At 41.1% G+C, this 22,508-nt stretch overlaps 2 protein-coding genes and 1 pseudogene across 2 annotated transcripts; all 3 read left to right on the top strand.

The window, feature by feature from the left end:
* The first annotated feature begins 264 nt into the window (after positions 1 to 264).
* On the top strand, positions 265 to 3,916 carry LOC124652168 (putative F-box/LRR-repeat protein 23). The gene is made up of 2 exons (XM_047191189.1): positions 265 to 658; positions 2,978 to 3,916. The coding sequence occupies exons 1-2, from the start codon at positions 345 to 347 to the stop codon at positions 3,624 to 3,626; spliced, it is 963 nt and encodes a 320-aa protein (XP_047047145.1). The 5' UTR covers positions 265 to 344; the 3' UTR covers positions 3,627 to 3,916.
* Positions 3,917 to 9,685: 5,769 nt separating this feature from the next.
* LOC124657465 lies at positions 9,686 to 13,215 on the top strand. Its single transcript, XM_047196014.1, has 4 exons — positions 9,686 to 9,862; positions 11,092 to 11,599; positions 12,290 to 12,440; positions 13,022 to 13,215. The coding sequence occupies exons 1-4, from the start codon at positions 9,686 to 9,688 to the stop codon at positions 13,131 to 13,133; spliced, it is 948 nt and encodes a 315-aa protein (XP_047051970.1). The 3' UTR covers positions 13,134 to 13,215.
* Positions 13,216 to 14,577: 1,362 nt separating this feature from the next.
* Positions 14,578 to 19,917, top strand: LOC124657464 (annotated as a pseudogene).
* The last annotated feature ends 2,591 nt before the right edge of the window (positions 19,918 to 22,508 follow it).

Here is a 22,508-nt window from a genome sequence, read left to right as displayed (position 1 = left end):
AACGACAAAAACGATCGCTCTGGTCGAAGGCAGCGCTCGTTCGCTAGCTAGGGTCGCCCTTTCCGATGAGGCATGTGTGTTTTATCACTTTTATGGGTGAATCATTTTTTTTTTGCTGCAATCGGGTTGATTTCGCTACATCCGTGCTTTTATGGAAGCAAAACTGAGATTTAGGTGAAAATATATTTTGCTGCAAAATCCCGGGGGACGCCCAGCACTTCCCTGAACCGTCTGCGCCTAGCGCGAACTGTTCGTGCTGCATCTCCTGCCCACCTACCACCCCACCCCACCCGCTTCTTCTCCCCCTTTCTGGCAAACCCTAGCTCTACCTCATCGCCGCACCCATGGAGGAGGAAGAGCCGGAGAGCCGCGATTGGGCCGAGATGCCGTCAGATGCGCTCTCGGCAGTGCTCGGGAAGCTCGACGTGGCCGAGCTCCTCACCAGAGCCGTGCTCGTGTGCCGCGCGTGGCGCCGGCTCGTCGACAACGACACCACGCTGTGGCGCCGCGTGGACATGACCCACCACGGAGACCTCCTGGAGACCGAGGAGGCCGAGGCCATGGCGCGCGCCGCCGTCGACCGCGCCGCGGGCACCCTGGAAGCCTTCTGGGCCGACACCTTCGTCACCGACGGCCTCCTCCGCTACATCTCCGAAAGGTCAAAACAGCTTTCGCTTTCCTAATAATACATGTCAAATCTCGTCCATATGATGGCAGCTACTTTCGTTAATTTCAGTTTTGTAGACCGAGAGGGCAGAATTTTTTTATCATACTTAGAATGCACCTCTGTATTCTTAATTCAGAATCAGCTTGCGATGTAGGCTTATTCTTGCTTTGAAAATTGACCTATCTGCGGTTAGATTTGACAACCATTTTGCACTTCTTTCTTTGGTCATGCTATCTGTTTGAACCTCAAATTTTACCTTATAGTGCCTTTTGATGTGAACCATTGATTTGTCGACAAGAAGGGCTGGCATATGGACGGTTATGGGGATTCATCCATGAAAATGAACTGTTATAATAGAACTTTTTAAACTGTATAATTTCGTATGGAAGATTAGGGGTTGGCTATCGAATAGCATGCTGACAGCCTGAGAGTAACCGAATCGGCCCCAGACCAGTATGCAATGTGTGAAGAGCCATTTTTCTGATAATCTAGTTTTAGTACCAAAAAAACTTCTTAGTAACCTAATAAACTTGGATGGAGCAAAACGGGACTCAGCAGTATGATGCTTGGAATGTAGTGCATATCTCTAGTGCTGCACTTTTGTGTGACTCAGTATTCCTTGCAAAATTCTGTCTAGCCGGTAGCTTGGGACAGACAGTGAAGCAACACATAACATGTGTATAGAGTAGCATAGTGAAGGTTTGTCACCCCTGAGGGAATCGGCCAGTTCACAATTATCTCAGCCAAGATAAGGATTTATGAAGCTGGGGGTATCAGTGTGCTATTTGGATAGAATATCGGGACCGGTCCCAAATATATAAGGATCTGTGAGTGTTAACATGGAGACTTTACTTTACAGGGCCTTGAAAATAAAAATCGATTTGTTTCCAGCAAATTTATCTTCGCTGTAAGGTAAAGTCGTATCCTTGAATTATATAAAACAAAACAATCACTTTGACAGTCTGAGTTGCATTGTTAACTAACTGTATATGTTATCAAAAGTTCTTGAGTAGTTTATAAAGTCATAGGGGTCATATTGCATGCGCCCTTCCTTCTGTATTAACTGGTGTGTAAAAGGAACACCTCAAAATAAAGGTGTAGGTTGACTCTTTGCTGCTGTGGTGTCATTGTAATATGTGCTCTTGTCTGCTTGTTATCTCCATAAGGTAGGCAGTTTCACCACAGGATTGACTCATACAGATCTTCGATTGATGCATGATGGAACTTGGAATTTCAGCCAATTCATGTCTTTCGTAGCTGCAGACTTCTCTGTGAATCTTCCGTTAACTATTTCTGGTTCATGCATCTTCCAGTACCTTTCTCATCTTCCACATTTATCTCCTGCATTTTGATTACCCAGAAACTTGGAACCTTGGGCACTGTCACATTATTATCCAGTGTCTTCAGTCCATCAGAATCTTTCCAAAATAACTGATGTACTTAAGGATGGATGTCTTAATATGCCTACACAGTTGTAAAGATAATTAAATTCTGGATTGGCCCACCAGGATTCAAGTCCTCATGGATTTGAATTTGGGTTCATATTTATTATACTGTTGGGGCCTCCTTTATAACATTTCCTTCGTAAAAAATTGCAAGGGGCTGACTTGATGCGCATTTGACGCCCTCCTGTGTTAATCTGCATCATGTAGTACTAAATATGAATCAGTAACGATGCGGTGAATAGATAAATATGTACCCTTCAGTAGCTAATTTTTGTTAGTCTATTGCAACTACTCCCTCCGATTCATATTAGTTGCCACTAGTATGGATGTACTTAGAACTAAAATATATCTAGATACATCTATATTAGTGGCAACTAATATGGATCGGAGTAGTATTATGTTTCCTCTCTGTAAGTAAACCTGTAAGTTGTTCATAACTTTATATTCTCGTGATAATCTGTTCACTTGGTAAGAAAAAGTGCTGCAGAATTGATATGTTCTTTTCGTTGTGTGTTGATGTTTCGATGCATTGAAATAAAGTGATACCGCTCTTATTGTTTGAATTTGCTGGAAATACCGAGTTTGATTTCTGCCAGAAGCATGGTTGTTTTCCTCTTCTCATGGTTTTACCAGATGTGTGATATGTAGAGTTCAGACACAGTACCAAGTCATGTGGTATTCCCCTTAGAATTGCATGTTGAAGTTCATTTGCATCTGACTGCTGTTATAGACTTTTTTGGAGATTATCTCTAATGTAACACAAAATGGTTTGCTTTCACATGGTTATTTCAGTCAGTTGCTCTTATTCAAGTGATATTTCTTGTTGCGAGCTTAGAAATCATGTTTTGGTATTTCTTATTGTCAGAGCATTGGCACTGAAGAGCCTTCAACTCATCTTGTGTGATAATGTATCTAATGAAGGGTTGGCAGAGGCAATTAAGGGCTTCCCTCAGCTCGAAGAGCTGGATCTTACATTCTGCTCAGTGTATGGCAACGTGTGCGAGTCAGTTGGCAAAGCCTGCCCACAACTGAAATGCTTTAGGCTGAATGAACGATGGAATATCGTTGAAAGGGGGTTTGCAGCCTATGAGGAGGGCATGGATGATGACACCCAAGCATTGGGGATTGCTAACAGTATGCCTCGTCTCCAAGACCTTCAGTTGATCGGCAGCAACCTGACAAATGATGGACTGATGGCGATCCTTGTCCATTGCCCCCACCTTCAATCCCTTGACATACGCCAGTGCTTCAACCTTCGAATGGATGATGCTATGAAATCAAGGTGCGCTAGAATCACCAATCTTAAGCTTCCTCATGATCCCATCACTGATTTCAAGTACCGAGGTTACATTGCCAGCACAGGGGGTGACTATGGATCTGACTTTGAGGTTGATATGTACGACGATCTGTTGGATGTGGTTACGGATGATGATGATGCAGAGTTTGATGATATGGATGATTTTGATGATGCGGGCTCAGATTCTGCCATGTATGATGATTTATTTGATGTCTGAAGGAGTTGCGACCAGGGCTGGGTTTTCAACTAGACGACGTGAACTCTGAGCTCAAATGATGTGGTGTTTACATGCGTTGGAATTCTCGCAAGTTAGGTTTGAGCACTTTGTTGCAGGAGATTCATTTATGTTTGTCTTCTTTACTGTCATTCTTACAAGAAACTAATGTGTGAGACTGACTTGTTCGACTATCACTTTCTTTCTGCAGTTCTAATTTGTGATGCACTTGTGTCATGTCGTAGAATCCTATTATTGTAAATGAAATAAATATGACATACCTGCTGTGTTGATTTCTTAGTGTCTGCTCCCATCGTGTGTTGAATCGCACTGTAACCTCTGTGCCAGCAAAATCGCAAGCTTGCTGCAATAATGAAGTGATGGTGAAAACTGAGTGATTGCAAGAACTGAGTTCAAGGTGCTTAATCCGCCTATCCTGAGTTCAAATCCTGAACAAAACACGGACTCCTTAGGGCTTGTTTGGTTACTCGAATCCCGGCAGGTTCCCGGCCTTTTCCCGGGGAGATTTTTCCCCTAGTCCGGACGTCGGGAATATAATCCCGGAGTTTTGCTCCTGTTTCAGTCTATTTCCGGTCGGGAATATTTTCTCCGGAAATTTTGGTCCCAACAGCCAAACGAGCCCTTAGGGGTGCTATTCGTGCTGAAAAAGAAAGGAGCGGTCTCATACTTCATCTAACAATTAGTAGCCAAGGGAGGGATCACTCATCCGCCGGTAACGTTTTTTTAATAATGAAGTGATGGCCGTGTACGTCAGGTGTGGATTTAAGAGCATGCATATTGGTGGGATCCACCCATGTGAGCATTGAGCCATCAGTACCTATGCCATGAGATATTGTACATGTGTAGTGTGGAGTCACGCCAGCTAACTCGCAAGCACTCACCGCAAAGATTCCTGCCAAGAGGGAAGACTGCAGCGGGTCCACGCGTGCATGGGAGAACGACGTTTTCCTCTTTGCGAGATTCTACGGACGGATGAGGCCCATCCGACGGCGCAGCTACGACTGATTTTTGGTCCCGGAACAGTCAGCCGACGGCTAGCATGTGCCATATGATTAGCAGCGTATACAACGACCTTATGAAAAATATTGTCGTATAATTGTGAGTTAACACAAGTGGTGATTTTTTAATAGGTTTATTTTGCCACCTCGTGGGAGGAAGGATTAATCCTATGTTGGGATATGCCGTGAGAGAAGTGTATCAAATAGTATTTAAGGCCAAAGGCGATACCATGAAACTCCCCTTCCTTTGTGGTGGATCCGAGCCTTGTAGAGGTCCACCTCATCGTACCCTTCCTCAAAAGCCCTTCTCGTGGGTCCCTTGAGAGCCTCTCCCCTCTAAGCCCTTGTTTGGCACTAGAGTTTTAGTGGGGATTAGTGGAAATAATCCCCACCAAATTTCAAACCACCACTTATTCTAAATGCATGTTTGGTGCTATAGTCGTATGAGCGAGTTTAATCTCCGCTTATCCCCATTTTCCCCCTAAATTTTAGTGTATTTTTATCAATCCCCAATACTCTATCCCTACCTAGTGGATTGGGGATAGATTTTTGTGGGGGTTGGGTGACGACAGAGATTTCACCCAATACTCTAGAGTATTATTCCCACTAATACCCACAAGTGCCAAACAAGGCCTAACTGTATTGTAAGTGAGAGTGAGGGTTACATGCCCATGGGAGGGTCTTTTATAGGCTAGGGGTCTTGAAAAAATACTAGAGCTACCTTTGATGGGGATAGACATGAGGGGGGGGGGAGTAAGTTCGATGTTGCTCTACAAGGTCCATGGTGGACTAGGGGAGAAAACTATGGTCTATGGTGGACCAAGCCTTCTCATCCCTTTCCAATGATGGGTTTGATTCTTCTTGGGCCTTCTCATCGGCTTTCTATTTTAAATCTTAATTTTTTGACCATGACAAGTGTCATACATGGACTTGGATTGTTCTAGATTAAATTTGTCAATCTTCCACATAGAATCGTATGGACACCCGTGCAGGAAATATTCATGCCTAAAACACCTACATTTTTGGATTAGGTGTCCAAAATCTCCTCACGCGTGTCACCTACATGTGTATTCCTGCACACACCAACTTAGAGGTTGTTCAAGAAGTACCAGAGCTCGGGCTATGATAACACATGCTTTCTATCCAATAGTATTAGGGGATGTGTGTGTCATGTAATCCCTTCCACCATTCTTCGTTGTGTATATTCCAAGTTTTTCTTAATACAAGATTGCTTCATTTAATTTTATGGTGTAAAAATAGAAGGAAATGGAATCCAAAAATAGGAGGCACTCTTTACCATTGGCATCTTCCCTATAAAAATCACTGCCCACCACCAAGTTAACCCTCAACCTCTCCGCCTCCACCCACCCACGCACGCCACCTCTTACCGTGCTTTATTTCTTCTCCTCCGTTGATCCTCCCATGCCCCCTCCACTGCCATGAATACCCGAATAATACTCTTGCTCACCCCATACTATGTACCTTAGAGCATATATAACACATACCCTTTGATACGCGAACTCGTCGTGCTAGGTTTCTAATTTCTAGGAATTAGCAACCATAGTCATCGTCAATCTATAGGAGACCTCTCATTACTGGTCCCTCTCCTCCACACCGATCTCGATGATAGATGTTGCTAGGAACCAAAGCAAGATTTCAAGGTAGGGTGTCATGTTCCCAATTCAGAAGTGAATTCTAAATGATGTGATTAACATAAAAAGGTCATACATAATCAAATCCAAATTTCCAGTGTTTATCATCTTCATTATTCTATTACTCTTTTGAGTTGTACTCATGGATTATCATGTTAGTTTTCTGATTCCTAGAAATCATACCTACCACCAATCAACCTGGTATTATCAGGCCATCACCATCATACCCGTCATTGGTGTCTCCTCTATGACGACCAAAAGCAGAGCTATGCAAAATAATAACTATATTCGAAGGTATGGCATGCTGTTCTCGATTTCCGTTGAACTCTCCAGGGGTAGTTCACACAATATTTGTTTCCGATCTTGAATTTACGTTGTTAAGTCTTGCCATTATTGTGTTTCTTATTGTGAGTTGTACTCTTTGATTTAGTAGTTCGAATGTTAGTTGGGGACTTAGTGGTAACATTTGTTGTTTTTATGGTCCTTCCAATTATTTCTGTCGGGCATTAGTTATTTTCATTTGTTGGAGCCCAATGGTAAAATAAAAAATGATTTACTTCTTAAAGTTGTTGTGAAGACTTGAACAAAGTGCTTGTCATCCGATGTGTATATTTTCCACAGCTTACATATCGTACAAGGTGGTGTCTCTCAGTTGGCCATATGATTTTTACATTGATAATTATTTCACATAAACATATGCAAGTGCAACCCATTATGCGCTTAATTGCACTTAATTGCAAGAAGACCAGTGGTGATTCCATCTTATAGTATTTGGTGGGTTTATTGTTAGCAAAAATTTGTAAAATCATACAATGACCATTTGGCACACCTTAACTTTAGAAATAGATCATCGGGTAGTACGATGTAATATTTCTTTAATGTGTTTTGGTTCATCTATAATAAGGATGTTATTTTAATACACAATTTTTTTTATTTGGTATGTTTATGAATTCTACAAAGAGGTCCAAATAGATTGTAAAGTTCATGTAGGCCCTTTTTTAATTGAGATATAAGATAATATTTTAGTATTCATTTGAATAACGGAATGAGTAGTGCACTAAAGAAACATTTAATATTCCTAGTTTGTCCTTCTGTTCTCCTATGGAATCAGGGAGTCATATTGTTTCAACAATACAAAGAACAAACATGCAACACTCGGACATCTCACGACACTCGGAAGAAAAGCTCCTCCAGGATAGCTCGTGGCAAGAAATCTTACCACATTGTAGTTACTCTTGATGTTTCAATTAAAACTCGTGGTCCAAGATCGAGCTTAAATGTTATGACTTCTTTAGAACCAAATAAAGCTGCAGCTCCAAGCATTATGTTTCTTAGCACTCTTGTAACTATCGACAAATACAACAAGTAAAATATTATGCATAAATTAAGCTCATTGTCAATCTTGTAAGATGTCAGGATTTTGTTTGAAAAGTGTCTTTGGGTTCTACGTGGAGTTGAATGAAGGGCTTAATCTATAGGTGGACCTGAATACCACTCCACCAGAATTGGTTCAAAACTACCATTCACTTTCATAGTTGCTCTGATCAAAACCGGTGTTTAGCATCCAAAGGAGAATTTAAAATTGGTGATATTCTGGAATATGCTCAACTTAAAGACTTGGTAAAATTGGACACATGAAAGAAGTGGCAATGAAAGAAGATATAGGTTGTGGTGATAAGTCGGCCGTTCGTGGAGGCACTCAACTTACACCTCAATAGAAAATGAAAAGCTGGTGAAACTGGCCGTGGAAGAAAATATAGATTGTGCTGACACGTCGCTGGCTCGGGAAGGGTCTCAACTTACTCCTCAAAGTGATAAACATGAATCCGTGATTGAACCGACGAAAGGAGTGATAGTCGAAGAAGATGGAGGTTGTGATGACAAGCCACCAGATTCTTGTCAATTGGCAACATACTTCAGCCTTGTAGGCTTAACACCATCGTCTTTTGCTTCGGTAACTTAGCCAAACCATTTGCACCACTACTACTATTTTTGTGTTCGATTATGCTACGCCGTTTATTATTAGTTATTGAGAGAGGACTTTCAGAGCAGGCGCTCAGTGCGCACCCGTATCTAGACCGTCTATACTGCATCAAGATCCGTGCTAAGATTTTTTTCTCTTAAACAAACTTCTCATTTTTATACCTCTCACACCACACAATATTTAAACTTGAAATTTTGCAGATCACTTAAACATAGCAACTATCATGTGGGAATAATATTTCAGATTTTTTTGTCATTAAGTATATGTTTTTCAAGAGTTTATTTTGATTTTTTAAATAATTTGAAATTTGAAATTGTAAAAAAATTCCAAACTATTTCCCCCCATTCTATTTGTTATTATTGAGTGACTTGAAAAAAATCAAATCAAAATATTACATAATTTAAGAGATATAAATAGAAAATGTCAAAAAATGTGCAGGTGCGCAAGTTTTTCCTTATTATTAGGGATTTGCTAGTTCTCAGCTTCGTGCTCAGTCAAGTTCTACACTGTTAGATTTGCTTCGTGATTCGTGCTAGTTGTCAGTTGTAACATGATTTGATGACATCATTTGACTGAGATCGAAGTCGGCCGAGAACTAATCACACTCTTATTATTATTGTCTTATATATGCGCATGGAATTGTTCTCAAATTCCCTTAGAAGTCGTTTGGAAGCCAGGTTTTCATTTCATTTGTAGCATTTTGAAATGAATACATGTATTCATTTCATTTACATTGTAATTCCAGAAATGGGCACTTGTTTGGTTGCCACAGGAATTGTAAATGACAGCAGAATTCAATATTGAATTTGTTTGGTTGCCACAGGAATTGTGAATGACAGCTTTCAGTTTGGAATTGTGATTACACATGGCATCATTTTGCTGGATTTCCTAAATGAAATGATGGCCCAATTCTGTGGCAACCAAACAGCCCACCTATGAAATTTTAAAATGAATTCCAGGATTCCAGGCTCAAATGATGGATACCAAACGACCTCTTATTTTCAACAATTGTAGGTCTTAGCTAAGAAACTGAATCATGTCTTTCTTATTCTGTACCGTCAAGCCATCGTATGGGTGATCCAGCTTGGAGAAAGCAAAGCACATGTCTTTGTCCTGTCCCTCTCTTGAACACTTGCCCATTCTGGCCAAGGCGATGGACGGCGGAAGGCACTGGCAACGAACGGCGGATCGCCCCCTCACGCCCTTTCCACTTTGGCCTCACGCCCCATCGCGTGTTTCCTTCCACTTCTAGCTCTCTCCACCCACCACTCTCCTCGCTACAAAAAAGGGAAAAACCAGCCACCGCCGCAGGGTCATCCAGCCACCGCCGCCGCTGCACAGAATCCCAAACCCTAGAAATTGAGCTGCGCTGACTCGTTTGTGCGGAAAACTGTGTCTCAGTGTGGCATGTCTAGCGCCGGCGGAGGAGGAGGAGATGGGGCCGTGGTCGAGGAGGAGCTGGTGCACATGGAGGACGCGGTGAAGCTGCTGGTGGATCACCTGGTGCGGCCGGTCCTGCCGAGACGCGCCGGCAAGGACGAGCGCCATATGACGCTGGAGAAGCAGCGCGCCGTTGCGCAGCAGGTGAGCACCGGACAATGCTGTAGCCGGTGGCGGCTAACTAGAACGGGCGCTTTTATTCAATCTATGGTGATAGAATTCCTCACGGTTCTGAACGAGGTTCGCGCTGGTATGGGAGGGATGGGGCGAAAATGCTCGCGGCAAAAGCTTAGTTTCCTCGTCATCTTGCTCGTTTGTTGTACTGTATTGTGTCCTCGTTGGTGGCGGGCGTACGTACCGGCCGCCGTTGCTAGATAGTAGTGTGGGTATCGCTCGCCCCGGAGGGGCAGTTGGGCGGAATGACTTCCTTCCCGGAGACGGATAGGCACCTCGCCGGAGGAGTTGCGGGGAATGGGAGCCGTCGGGCGGAGGAGCAAGAAGGCGAAGTGGTGGGCCTTAATGATGTTGGTGGTGGTTTTTTTTTTTTTGGGATGATGTTGGTGGTGGTTGATAGGGGTGGGTTGCCTTACTGGTCCGGTAGTGGGCTAAGTACGCACACGTTGGAGGCCCAATATGATAAGCCCAACTGATAACCATGGCGTCCGTGCGATGCAGAGCACACTGTTGAGTAAGCGATGGAGATGGCGGCGGCGGCGGCGGCGGCGGCGGCCAGCGGCAGGCGCGGCGTGGTCTCATTGCCCGGTCGGCGGTGGCGTGAGCGCGTCGTGTATAGGTATGGTTGGAGGCAGAGCGATGGGCGGCATTACGGGAGCGATGGGCGGCAGCACAGGCAAGCCGCGAGCGCCTCTTAGTAGTTTCTGTACTTCTCTTCTCACCATTCTCAGTGAAAATTGACAGTTCTGCTCTGCTTGTTTGTCTACTTGCAAAATTGGAGGAGCCAGCTCTGTCAATTTATTGTTCGCATAGTACAGTTGTTGCTAGTAGATTGTTGGTTCCAAGGAAATTATCTGCCCACCAAATTTCTCTATGAATTCGGATTGGGATTGCATGAGATTGCTAAATATACGTTTGGTTTGTCCCTGCTAATTACCTGGTCTGTTTGGGTTGCAGCACTTGCCAGGAAGGGCATGCTTACAGTTAGCTTATTTTTCCTGCCAACTGACCATTGTAGTTCCATTAGTTTATTTTCCTTTGCTATCCATGGCAACATCCCTCAGTGTAGCCAGGAAATACTCATCGCCTTTTGTTTATGTGCTGTGTACTGTGTTTTTTTAATTCTGCTCCTGCTTAAATACAATTAAGATGGTGTTCCACAGCTGCTAACACATCACACGGCCGTATGGTTGTTGCAGGTTCACACGGCTGTCATTCTGTACAACTACTACCACAGGAAGATGTGTCCCAGGCTTGCTTTCGCTGATGCCAAGCGGTTTTTCATTTGCGCTTCTCTTTCTGTTGGAGAAGATCTGTTCCCATACTTGTGTATACTCCATGCGCGTGAGAACGATTGTGGACACGATGTCGGCTTATCTGTTACTGATAGAAAAGGAATACAAGCTTGTGAGATTGCTGAACAACTCGATACGACTAAAGATTATCCAGACATGGAATTGTGGCCAATAGGGAAAGTTGCTGTGCTTCTTCTGGACCAGACGAAGAAAAGATGTTTGATTGAGTATGGTGCTGACACCAAGGGTGTCTGGTCAATCATAGAAAAGGAATATGATGCAGCAGCTGGTATTTCACACAGTACCAACCAGCCAGCAGGCCAGGAATCGACAAATACAACAATCTTTGGTACTTTGGATGGTCCATTTATGCTTCAACAACTGGCAATATCAGAGGTGCAGCGTAGAGCAGGTCAGTTTTATCACTACAGCCTTTAATTTATATATCATATTTGCCATTTTCTTTTTTGAGTTGGTGAGGTTTCCTCGCTTTGATCAAGGTTATTAGTAGTATTGCCAAAAATACTTTTCATGTCATGAAACATACTTGCTAGAACAAGGAGAAGAGCGTGGATCAAAGTTTCTGTTAATATTGTAAATAAAGGTTTACATGGGTTATGTTCCAAATTGTACTAAATTGGAACTGTAGTTGATGTGCATTTGCTTTACAGAAAACAAGAACAAGTGTATGGTCCGAGAATGTATCCCAAAAATGTACCTCTCACTTGCTTTTGATTCATGTAAAACCATTTAGTCTCAGTCAAAATAATAACATCAGCAAAGAAAATTGGTTAATTATTTCTCGTGGCACTATTCTCCTTATTTGTATTGGTTGTGTACAAGCTGCTAATAATGAAACTTGATTTGATTTTATCAACTAGCAGACTGAAATAACTTGGGACACTATAATGGTTAATTCCCTTGTACATGAACAAACAGTAGCTCGTTGCTTGCTAGAGACCGCTATTTATATATTTGTATAAATATGATCGTGTAAAAGTATGGTATATGAACTTGGTTTTGTTTATATTTTGTGCATTTTCTGTTTAATCCACCTATGCATCGTTTGTTGCTCATTATGGTAAACTTATTGTCTTAATAGGTATGGATGGCTCGGACTTGCTTGTTCTCAACGAAGATTTGACATACTCATTGAGTAAAGAAAGGACGGCTACCAAGTTGTTCATTGTGGAATATAAGAAAACCACGAAGGGAAAATTTGTGGAAATATCTCTAGAAGAGTTGATTCGCAGGTTTGTTTTACCTACTTGATAGTTCATGATTGTAGGTTAGAGCCCTTTTGATCAACCATTCCTTAGTTTATTAAATCAGACCATTGTAGGGTAGAGCTTGATTCAAACTGGCACCCTTTAAAATGCGTGGCTTGCTTAGTAACACATTTATTGCATATGTCGGTACAAGTTGGTTTGCTATAATTGTTCCTTTTTTTTTGGGTGTGTCTATGTCCCAGTTGACTGAGATTTTCTTAAGTCTCAGAAAAATGCAAGTGCAGTTCAAAGAAAAGTGCAACTCGGTCCAGTTGCACATTTCTGGCAGAAAAGTGCAATTGCACTTTTTTAACAGAAAAGTGCAACTCAAGCACTTTTTTGTAAGTGACTTAGACTGACTGAGACATAGCAAAACCGTTTTTTTTTCTTCTGCCGGTAACACATTCCATGTATATGTGATATTGTTCTGCTCATGTTTATCATGTAAATCATGTTTATTTTCCATTTTCCTCTACAATGAGGATTGTTTGCTCAATGTTGTTTGATTGTTAGCTTTTGCTATATCTTGACAATACCGAGATTTTTCACCTTTCCCTCTTCGGCAGTATGACTGGTCCAGTATTTGTAAATGATCCGTTCCCGAAAACAACATCTGTAGTTGAGTACTATCACATTCTTCCATATAAGGAGATTTTACAAGGACTCCTCCAGAGGTAACATAAGATTTGTTCTCAGCTATTTATGTGTGAAACTAGGACTCCTCCACAGGTAACACAATTCTTCGTAACACTTGACATGTTTCAGGAAATGGACTGTTATCCCCCAACATGGATTGAACTCTGTGATTGATGAAAAATTGGAAGAGCAAGGCGAGAATAGCATGTCGAAGATGAAAAAACAGACTGCAAAAGTGTCAACTCCAAAGCAAAACAAACGAGCAATAAAAGCAACTGGTGCCAATAGCAACCAGAACTCCAGCATCAGCAACCAAAAGAAAAGTTGCAAAAGAAAAGCTGAAGCCTCCAGGGCTACAGCAGCAGAGGGTCCAGATGGTGAGAGCCCCATAACAGAAAATGAATCACTTATTGTTCCTGATGTCAAAACTTCAGGATTCGTGACTAAGTCAATAAATACAAAAGCAACAACAGTAGTAAGTGGAGGACCTGTATTCCTACAGTCCGGTGAGTATTCTAACCATATTTAGATATTACTGATACATTGTTCATTATTAGTCTTCTAATACAATCAACTTCAGGTGGTCAAGTGGACAAGAACAAAACTCAGAATGACAACATGCACCAAGATGTCTCTCCTCCAATGGTAAGCTAAATTACAGCTTGTAAGTATTGAAAAAACTACAATAATAGCACCCATTACGAACAACTCTGAAATGGTTATAGAAGTAAATTTTCAAATATGGTGACCTGGTAATAATTATAAATTTATGGTTCCATCCTTGTCCATACAAATGTTGTTGTGGTGTTTTTTGTGCTTTATTCTGTTTGTTTCTGTTTTCCTACACACTCTATTATCTTTACTATTAAATGGGAGTTGGTCGTTTGACACTCAACGCACTTTGATGGTCGTCATTAAAACAATCCGGACCCTCTAATATCTCTCGGCCAAACTTCACCGTCCGATCTACGAGCAAATCCCACGAACCATAATCATAGCTGAATTGCCGCCGCAGCTCACCACCAAAATAGTTTTTTTCCTCCTATCTCTCAGCGTCGCAGGTATTCTCTCGTTAGCTCGCCTAGGTTTCCTGCTGAAAATGAATCGCCGCCGCCTCCGTACCCAGCGCCGTCCCCGAGACACTGCCACTGCACCACCCGTGCCTCCCGCCCGCCTGGAAATCACGCTGAGAAGGGATATGTCGTCAAGCAGGGACATGTCGAGCGGGTTGAGTTCTTCACACGCCGCCCCTACCGGCCATGTAGATGGCGGGGTGGATCTTTGACGAGGGGAGGAGCATCTGCGGCCAAATCGTCCTTCCCCAAGCACGACTAAATCGCGCGCCGCCCCCTGCCCGAGATCCCTATCTCGTACAACCGTTCTCGCGTACCGCCCGGTTTCCCCCGGACATCCCCACGCGCCTCCACGTCCGTCCATGCTCGTGACTACAACCTCCACGGGGATCTCCTCCGAGCGCTGCCCCGACATGGCTACTCCGGATAATAATCCGCACGGCCCCGTCGGCCTGACCTACTGCCCAGGGATGGTCCTCACGCACAGATTGGGCCATTTGCTGTCGGACTACCTTTCTCCAGGTCTGTGGTCGCTGTGGTTGAGGTCTATTGTCGTCCAGTCCATGCTACAGCACTACATGTCCATCCATCCTGGTGTGCTCTTCAAACTTCTATAGAGATTTTTGCTGATATGTGAGATTTTTTGAAGATTTGGTACAAATTATGCTGAATATTTTTAGTATGGTTGTGCAGTACACTAAGTATAGCTTACTAAACGGCGCTGCACTAATCAAATCTTCTGTCATATATGCTTTTCTATTGATCTTTGATCTTTGTATTCAGGAGGATGTGAATAGTTCAAGGGCCTGAACTGACTGCTCAAGGTGAAGCAGCAGCATCATCATTTGGCACAAACACACTCTTGATTGAGAAGTATATTACTCAATCAAGGCACATAGAAGTCCAGGTAACATTGTGATATCAGTCCTTCAACAATGCTTCTCTCAATCTGCATAGTTCCTCCGTTGTTTAATGTGGCACTACTTCAATCTGTGAATGTATTTGATGTCAAACATGGAAATGTTATTCACCTTTACGAGAAAGACTGCAGTTTAGCAAAAATCATTAGAAAAATATCAAGGAAGCACTGACTGAAGGCTTTCTTAACTGTCAATTTCTTGGATATTTTCTCCGAACGAAATAACATTTTACACTGCAGCCAAATATGTCGACAGAGCTTTCGAATCATATTGGTGAATCTTGACAGACAGCTCATTGGCAAGACTCCCATGGTGTATCTCCGCAAGGTTATCAAGGGTTGTGTTGCTAACATTGCCGCCAAGCTCGAGACAGTGGAGCCCTGCTGCAGAGTCAAGGATAGGTTGCACCAACCAGAGTCTTCCTCCTCTTTTTCCAATAATTTCATTTCCTTCCATTGACGTACCTGCCGACCAACTAACGTGTGCCCTAGATGTCTTTGTTTCAGGATAGGAATCCGCATGATATTTTACACCGAAGAGAAGGGCTTGATAACACTCAGAAAGGTGATTTACCGCATCTTCTCTTTGTTAGTCTACATAAACAATCATATGCTCAGAGTGTTCAGAGTACACTGTATATATAATTATTAAGAGGGGGAGCATATACTGTAACACTATTAATTTGTGCTCCCTTCTCTGAAAATTTTGGTGCAAGCGGCGAGCGGAAACACAGGCATCAGTCTCTCTTTCATCGCCACCTCCAGGGGATACAAGTTGATACTGACAATGCCAACGCCCATGAACATGGAGAAAAGATTTCTGCCCAAAGCTTTCGGCGTCAAACTCGTCCTTACAGATGCAGAACTTCCGAACAAGACGCTTAAGTCTGGCATGCTCGAGCAGTTTAACAACCCTGTTAACCCAACCATAACAAGGACATGCTACTGCATGTGTTGAGGCACTCAAGTTGTGTCTAGCCTGTTTTGCCCAATTTTCGCTCAGGTAGAAATCTGGGGGGATTCGAAATGGATGGTAGACATATTCATTGGTGGAATCTGGACAGGTGGGACAATATCTGGTGTTGGTCGTTTCCTCAAGGAAATATCCTAATATCAATGTTTCTTCAAATTCCGCCCATACTAACCTTCTCTGTTATGTGTGCCACATATATGTTCCTGATACAGTTTTCTTGTTTTCTAGGTTCTCTGGCAGTAAACCTGGTATGCTTTCTGTCAAACTTCCTTTGATCTTTTCAATCATATAGTCTTTGCCTTACACGATTGTTATCCCACCTGTGCAGGTCCACATAAGATCGAGTGCATTGGAGTGAGATTTGTTCCTAGGAATTTGGACGTGATGTTCTCAGTGAAGTAATAGAGGTAGCTTATTTCAGTCTTAATAACATTTCTTGTACATGACGCCAGGGTGTAGGAGATCACCACATATTGCCTTGTCTGAGATGCCATGGTGTAGGAGATAGTATGATAATGATGTATATCATAACCAACTCAAGCTAGAATATGGTGTGTTGTTTCTAAAAAAAAAATATTGTGTGCTGCTTTCCTATTTTGGTCCCTTCCATGGCTGAATTATAAGGTACAAAGAATAAAATTTGCTTCTATTTTTTCTTATGGGAATACACCTGATTAGTTTGTATGTCTTTCTAAATAAGGGAAATACTTTTTTACTTACAGATATGGGTGTGGGTGATTCTGTCATTGTCTGTTTTGCTTTGAGATTCGGATAAAAGGAGGAGAGAGAAACGAATATTTCCATCTACCAAGGCGATCGGGAATCTCGAGTAATAAATCGTGGTCAAGAACACACCCACACCCATGCGTGTGTGTACAAAATCCACTCTCAGTAAATAAACTACTAACAAATTGTTGTCTATAATCCACTCTCAGTATAATTTTTTGATTAAGATATGTATCTTAGGAACAACAAATTGTCTATAATCTATTTTTCACCAATGAAGTAGAACTTTTTTGTGTTCTCTTCTTGTGTCTCTATAATAATGATAGAAAAATGAAAACTATTCGAATTGCAAGCAGGAAGTGGCCGGACAATATGTTTTTGCTCTTTTTTGTTTGGTGAATTTGGAGAAATGTTTTGCAATTTCACATAGATGTTGTTGTCTGAAAAGATTCGGTGAACTCGGGTACATCAGGTTGGATCAATTTTGTGGTACTTTTTAAGTACATCAGGTTGGATCAAGTTTGTGGTACTTTTTATGTACATCAGGTTGGATCAAGTTTGTGCCTTTGTGGTACTTTTACGTGCATGAGGTTGGATCAAGTTTGTGGCACTTTTTACCTGATCTGACGCAATATCAGTGTACCTCTCTTCAGAAACAATTTATCATCAACTCGGCCTTCTCAAATTAGACACAAGATTTAGAAATATAACTAGAAGGGTATTTGCTATTAGTTGCATACATGTTTTTTTTTGTGGATGGAGATGATGGATAATAAAAGAGCATTCGTTTTTTTAGGTTTGGGATTAATTTATACCTTGCATACAATTTGTTGACAGCAACTTGATGTTTGCATGTTATAGGTCTACTAGGTGATTGTGAAAATTACCCATTTATTGTTAGAAAAAATACCAAGCTTCAGGTGACAGAATTTCTAAGTGGTTAGAGACCCAATCATTTTTTTCCGTATACATACAATTCCCACTTTATTGGTTTGTCCCATGTTGCATCTTATGTTACGTGACATATCTGCAAAGTTAATACGTCGACATGTGGATGGTTCTTGGTAGACTGGACTTCACTTTCATATAACCTGAACTTCCGGATTCGGTTGGAATATTTGTAATATCTATAAGTATTCAGTTAGAATATTTGTAATGGATGTGAATCAAAATAGTACATATTTGTAAACTAAGTGTATATTTGGTCTAATGATAGCTTGGACCAATTAAGTGTTCAGCTCGAATATTTGTATGCATGCGGGTCTCCAACCGATATTTTTACAACATTATGATGTCTCCTATCTTACTATGCAAATGATTAGCTACAGATTTTTGTGTGTAAGCAATTGCTAAATGGGTTTATTCAGTTTCGTGGTCACTATTCTGTGACTTGCAGTATAGCGGTATAGACTAATAGCAATGTTTTGATCTCATTAAGGTACACACCATACATTGTATCTTCTGCTACAAATAAAGTTATGTGATACATATTCAAAAGTATAGTTTAAACCAGGAAACACTGTGGCAAATGGGGAAACTAAATCTTGTGATTGCAGCATTATTGGCTATCTCCGTTTTCCTGTTGGTCATGGATAGGAGTTGTTATATTGGCATTTGCATAGTCTGGCAAAGAAGTAATCTATTTTGTATTCTATCTTTAATGATAGAGAGATGTTTCCTTATGTAGAGAAAAAGAGGACAATAATAATATAACATGTAGTCTTGCATGATCTTATGGATGTTTCAAATATATCTTTTCGCATATCTTGCAAATTATAGGAACACTCACGTGCATTCTCTTTAAAAGAAACCGTAGCAACGCACGGGCATTCAACTAGTTATAAGTAACATGGAGTTGGGGCATCTGTCATGTTGCGACGTGAATGTTTGTTAGGGATTAGGGTGAGGGAAGGAAGCTGACCCAATCCAATCCTACCAAATAAACAATAATATCCCATTACTTAAGATCATCTTACTAGTTAAGGATATCCTTAATATAAGGAAAAGATCAATGTGTTTTGATTAATCCTACTGTTAGGGGCTAGTCATCTCAATATAAAGAGAGGAGCCACACTGTCCATGTTTAGTCAACGAAATAAGTATTTATCCTTTTCATAGGTTAGTTTCTATCTCAAGCCTTGTGTCATCTGACTCATTTATGCTATGATCTAGCGACCAAATATCTGCCGTAAGTTTGGCAAGTCTTGGCTTGTTGTGTACGATGAGTGTGCTAAGTTTTAGTTTGATTCATTTAGTCTGCTTTAAATTAAATAATTAACTGTTGTATCAGGTACCATGTGCTGATCCTGTAATCGAGAACAGTGCTTTGGAACCCCAAAATATGGAAATGACAGAAAATTCAGGTTGCGATAAACCACCCAAGACAACTTGTTTTTCTTATTATTGGTCATCTAAGTTCTTAACCTATGTGTTCCCAATTTTATTGAAGGTTGCATCACAGAGAACAATAATGATCAGATGTATGATTTATTACGATTAATTCGGAAAATACGGGATGAAATTGTATGTTATATCTCTCTTATTTTTGACAAAATGATACGCATATTCCCTATAATTTTTGTCTAGTTGAGAAGCTGATGTGAAGTCATCCTGTTCTCTATTTGTTCCAGCTTCACAAGGAATGCATACTTCAAGAACGCAGTATTCAATGTGATATGGACATTCAGACAATCTTGAATGGTATTATTTGGCTAGGAGCCATACATTTCCGAAATTTCTGTGCTAAGTTGTGGTGTGGCACACTTTTCATTGTGGACAAATTATCCACTAATCTTGGCGACGAACAAATCGTCCAGCGGAAGTGTTGCAAAATTTGGCAAGAAGGTGTTTCTATATCAGTTCCACATTTCCAGTACTCTCATCATGTTCAAACCTTATGCAGAAGGGAAGATGACACCAAAAGTGCTCTCAACAGGAGACAAATATAAGGGAACTTGCTCAAATATGATGGATGCTGCCAATTCATCTGGCTCTGGAGATGGCGGTCTAACCATGAGTACAAAGAGGAAGACACTGAAGGAGGCTCTCCACATACGCAATAAATGCCAGGTGAGAAACTCGAGCAGAACTGCTGTACTCACTCTGTCTCAAAAAAATCTGCTCAAATTTTTCTAGATACGGATGTATCTACACACTAAAAACATGTCTAGATACAACCGTATGTAGACAAACTTGAGCAGCTTTTTTTTTAGATGGAGGGAGTATTATAATTTTTATATGCCAGGTGTAATTTTGACACTTGTCAATGCAGGAGCTTGACGAGATCTGCAATGTGTGCGAGTGGGTACTCCCAAGATACACAATACATCCTTCAGTGGCAGATGGTATATATAAATATTTACTTTATCTCATTATTATTTTGCATGAACAAGCATTGGGTCCTTGGACCATATAAGCATAAGAATTAAGAATATCATACAAGTAGGTCTTGTGCCACGCACTTTCTGATTATTGTTTATTGAGTTCGGTCCCTACAGTTCCCTGTAAGTTTTGTGCATTGAAATGACAACATAAGTAGTGTATAACACTAACCATGTTTGAGCCAAAAGAGTTTTCAATGTGTCAGATCAATACACCACATCTTTGTTTACCACGGTAGGTTTGTTTAACATCAGGGTTAAGTCAATGGTTACTAAAGACATGTATACACCTTGTAGGCTTTATTATAAGATCACCTCTAGCCATAGAATTGCAATCACTTGTGAAGAACTGATTAGGTCTCCACCTAGCAAGAACCAGTAACTTCCATTTGATTGACTATCATGTCTCTCTTTCAGAGCTCTCACACATTGTTTCAAACACTTTTTTACTTCATTTTCCTATTTTTCCAGGAATGTTCTGCGCCAGTGTACATCTTACATGCCCTGATTTTGACATGAGCATCGCTGGCGATCCTTCTCTGACCCCACGTGAGGCAAGGTGCTCAGCAGCTGTGAATATGATGGTGGAGCTTCACAAGAAGGCAAAGCATGATACCTGATGTTAAGCTGCCTAGTTGGGAGAGCAGGCGGCTAGAACCCATAGTAGTCATTACAACTATGAACCAAACTCAATGAGAAACGATTGCTATTTACCTTCCAGAAGTTGAATCCTCCTGTCGTTGTTTGTGCGTTTTTTTATTAAGGTCGTGATAAATGCAGAATGTTGTTTTTGATTTCATGACGCAGCAGCTGCGGTGTCAATTTTATGATGGTGATGAACACAGATTATCAACAAGTACATACGCTTTTTCTAGTCGCTGATAGTGTTTGTGTAGTATTCAGCTGGTCTTTTCATTGCCTAAGTTTTAATATTTTATCTAAAGGGTCAGTAGATATTTGCTGGTAGCAAATATTGTGAAGCCAGAACAGCTGCTGCTCTCTTCGGACATGGAGGCTCCATTCTTTCAGGTACTCAATTATCTAGTTCGAGTCTGCAACAGCTCTACACGTGAGTGATTTCAAGTCTTCAGCCAAAGCAACAGATGAAATCTTGAAGGTAAAATATAGCTAGCACACTCAAATCCTTTTATTCTTGAACCATAGAAAACAAAATAATCACTTTGACGGTCTGAGCTGCATTCTTTACTAACCATGTTATTGAAAGTTCTTGAGTGGTTGATAAAGTCATAGGGGTGATATGGTACGCGTCTTTCTTTCTGTATTGACTGGTGTGTAAAAGGAGCACTTCAGAATAAAGGTGTAGGTTGACTCTTTGCTGCTGTGCTTTAATTGAGGAACTTCTATGCGCTCCTTTCTGCTGCTTGTCATCTACGTACCACTGACTCATACAGATCTCTGATTGATGCATGATGGAATTTGGCATTTCAGCCAATTCCTGCCTTTGGTAGCTGCAGATTTCTCTGTTAATCTTCCAGTAACAATTTCTGGTGCATATGCATCTTCTACCTTTCTCATCTACCACATTTCGCTCTTGCATTGATATTATCCAGAAACTTGCAACCTTGGGAACTGTCACATTGTTAAAAGTTTCTTAAGTACATCTGAATCTTTCCAAAATAACTAATGTACTTAAGGATGAATGTCTTAATGTTGAGTACATGAGGACTCGTACCCAGTTGGTGGGCCAACAATTTGGGTTCATATTTGTTGTACTGTCGGGGCCTCATCTATAGCATTTCCTTCATAAAGAAATTGAAGGGCCTAACTGAATGCGCATTTCAAGCCCTCTAGAGTTAATCTGTATCATGTAGGAGTAGTACTAAATATCTACCGATGTGGTGAAAAGAAAATATGTACCTGTCAGCAGCTACTTTCAGTTATTCTATTGCAACTGTTATGTTCCCTCTCTGAAGTAAAATCTGTAAGTTGTTCATAGCTTTATATTCTTGTGATCATCTGTTTGCTTGGTAAAAAAAGTGCTGCTCAGAGTTGATAATTTCTTTTTGTTCTGTGTTGATATTTTAATGCGTTGAAATAAACTGATCCCACTCTTATAGTTTAAATTTCCTAGAAATACCAAGTCTCATTTCTGCCAGAAGCATGGTTTGTTGTCCTTTTCTTCTCATGGCTTGAGTTCAGACACAGTATCAAGTCACATGGTATTTATTTTGGAGATTATTGTCAATGTAACAGCATAGAATGTTCTACTTTCACATGTATATTTCAATCAGTTACTTTTGTTTCTTATTGCGAGCTTAGAAATCATGTTGGGATTCGGCATAGCTTAACTGTTTGGCTTGTTTAAAAACATACCATTTCTCAATG

This window comes from Lolium rigidum, chromosome 5, assembly GCF_022539505.1.
Source record: "Lolium rigidum isolate FL_2022 chromosome 5, APGP_CSIRO_Lrig_0.1, whole genome shotgun sequence".
In the NCBI taxonomy this organism is placed as follows: Eukaryota; Viridiplantae; Streptophyta; class Magnoliopsida; order Poales; family Poaceae; genus Lolium; species Lolium rigidum.
This window is presented reverse-complemented; position numbering and strand designations above follow the sequence as displayed.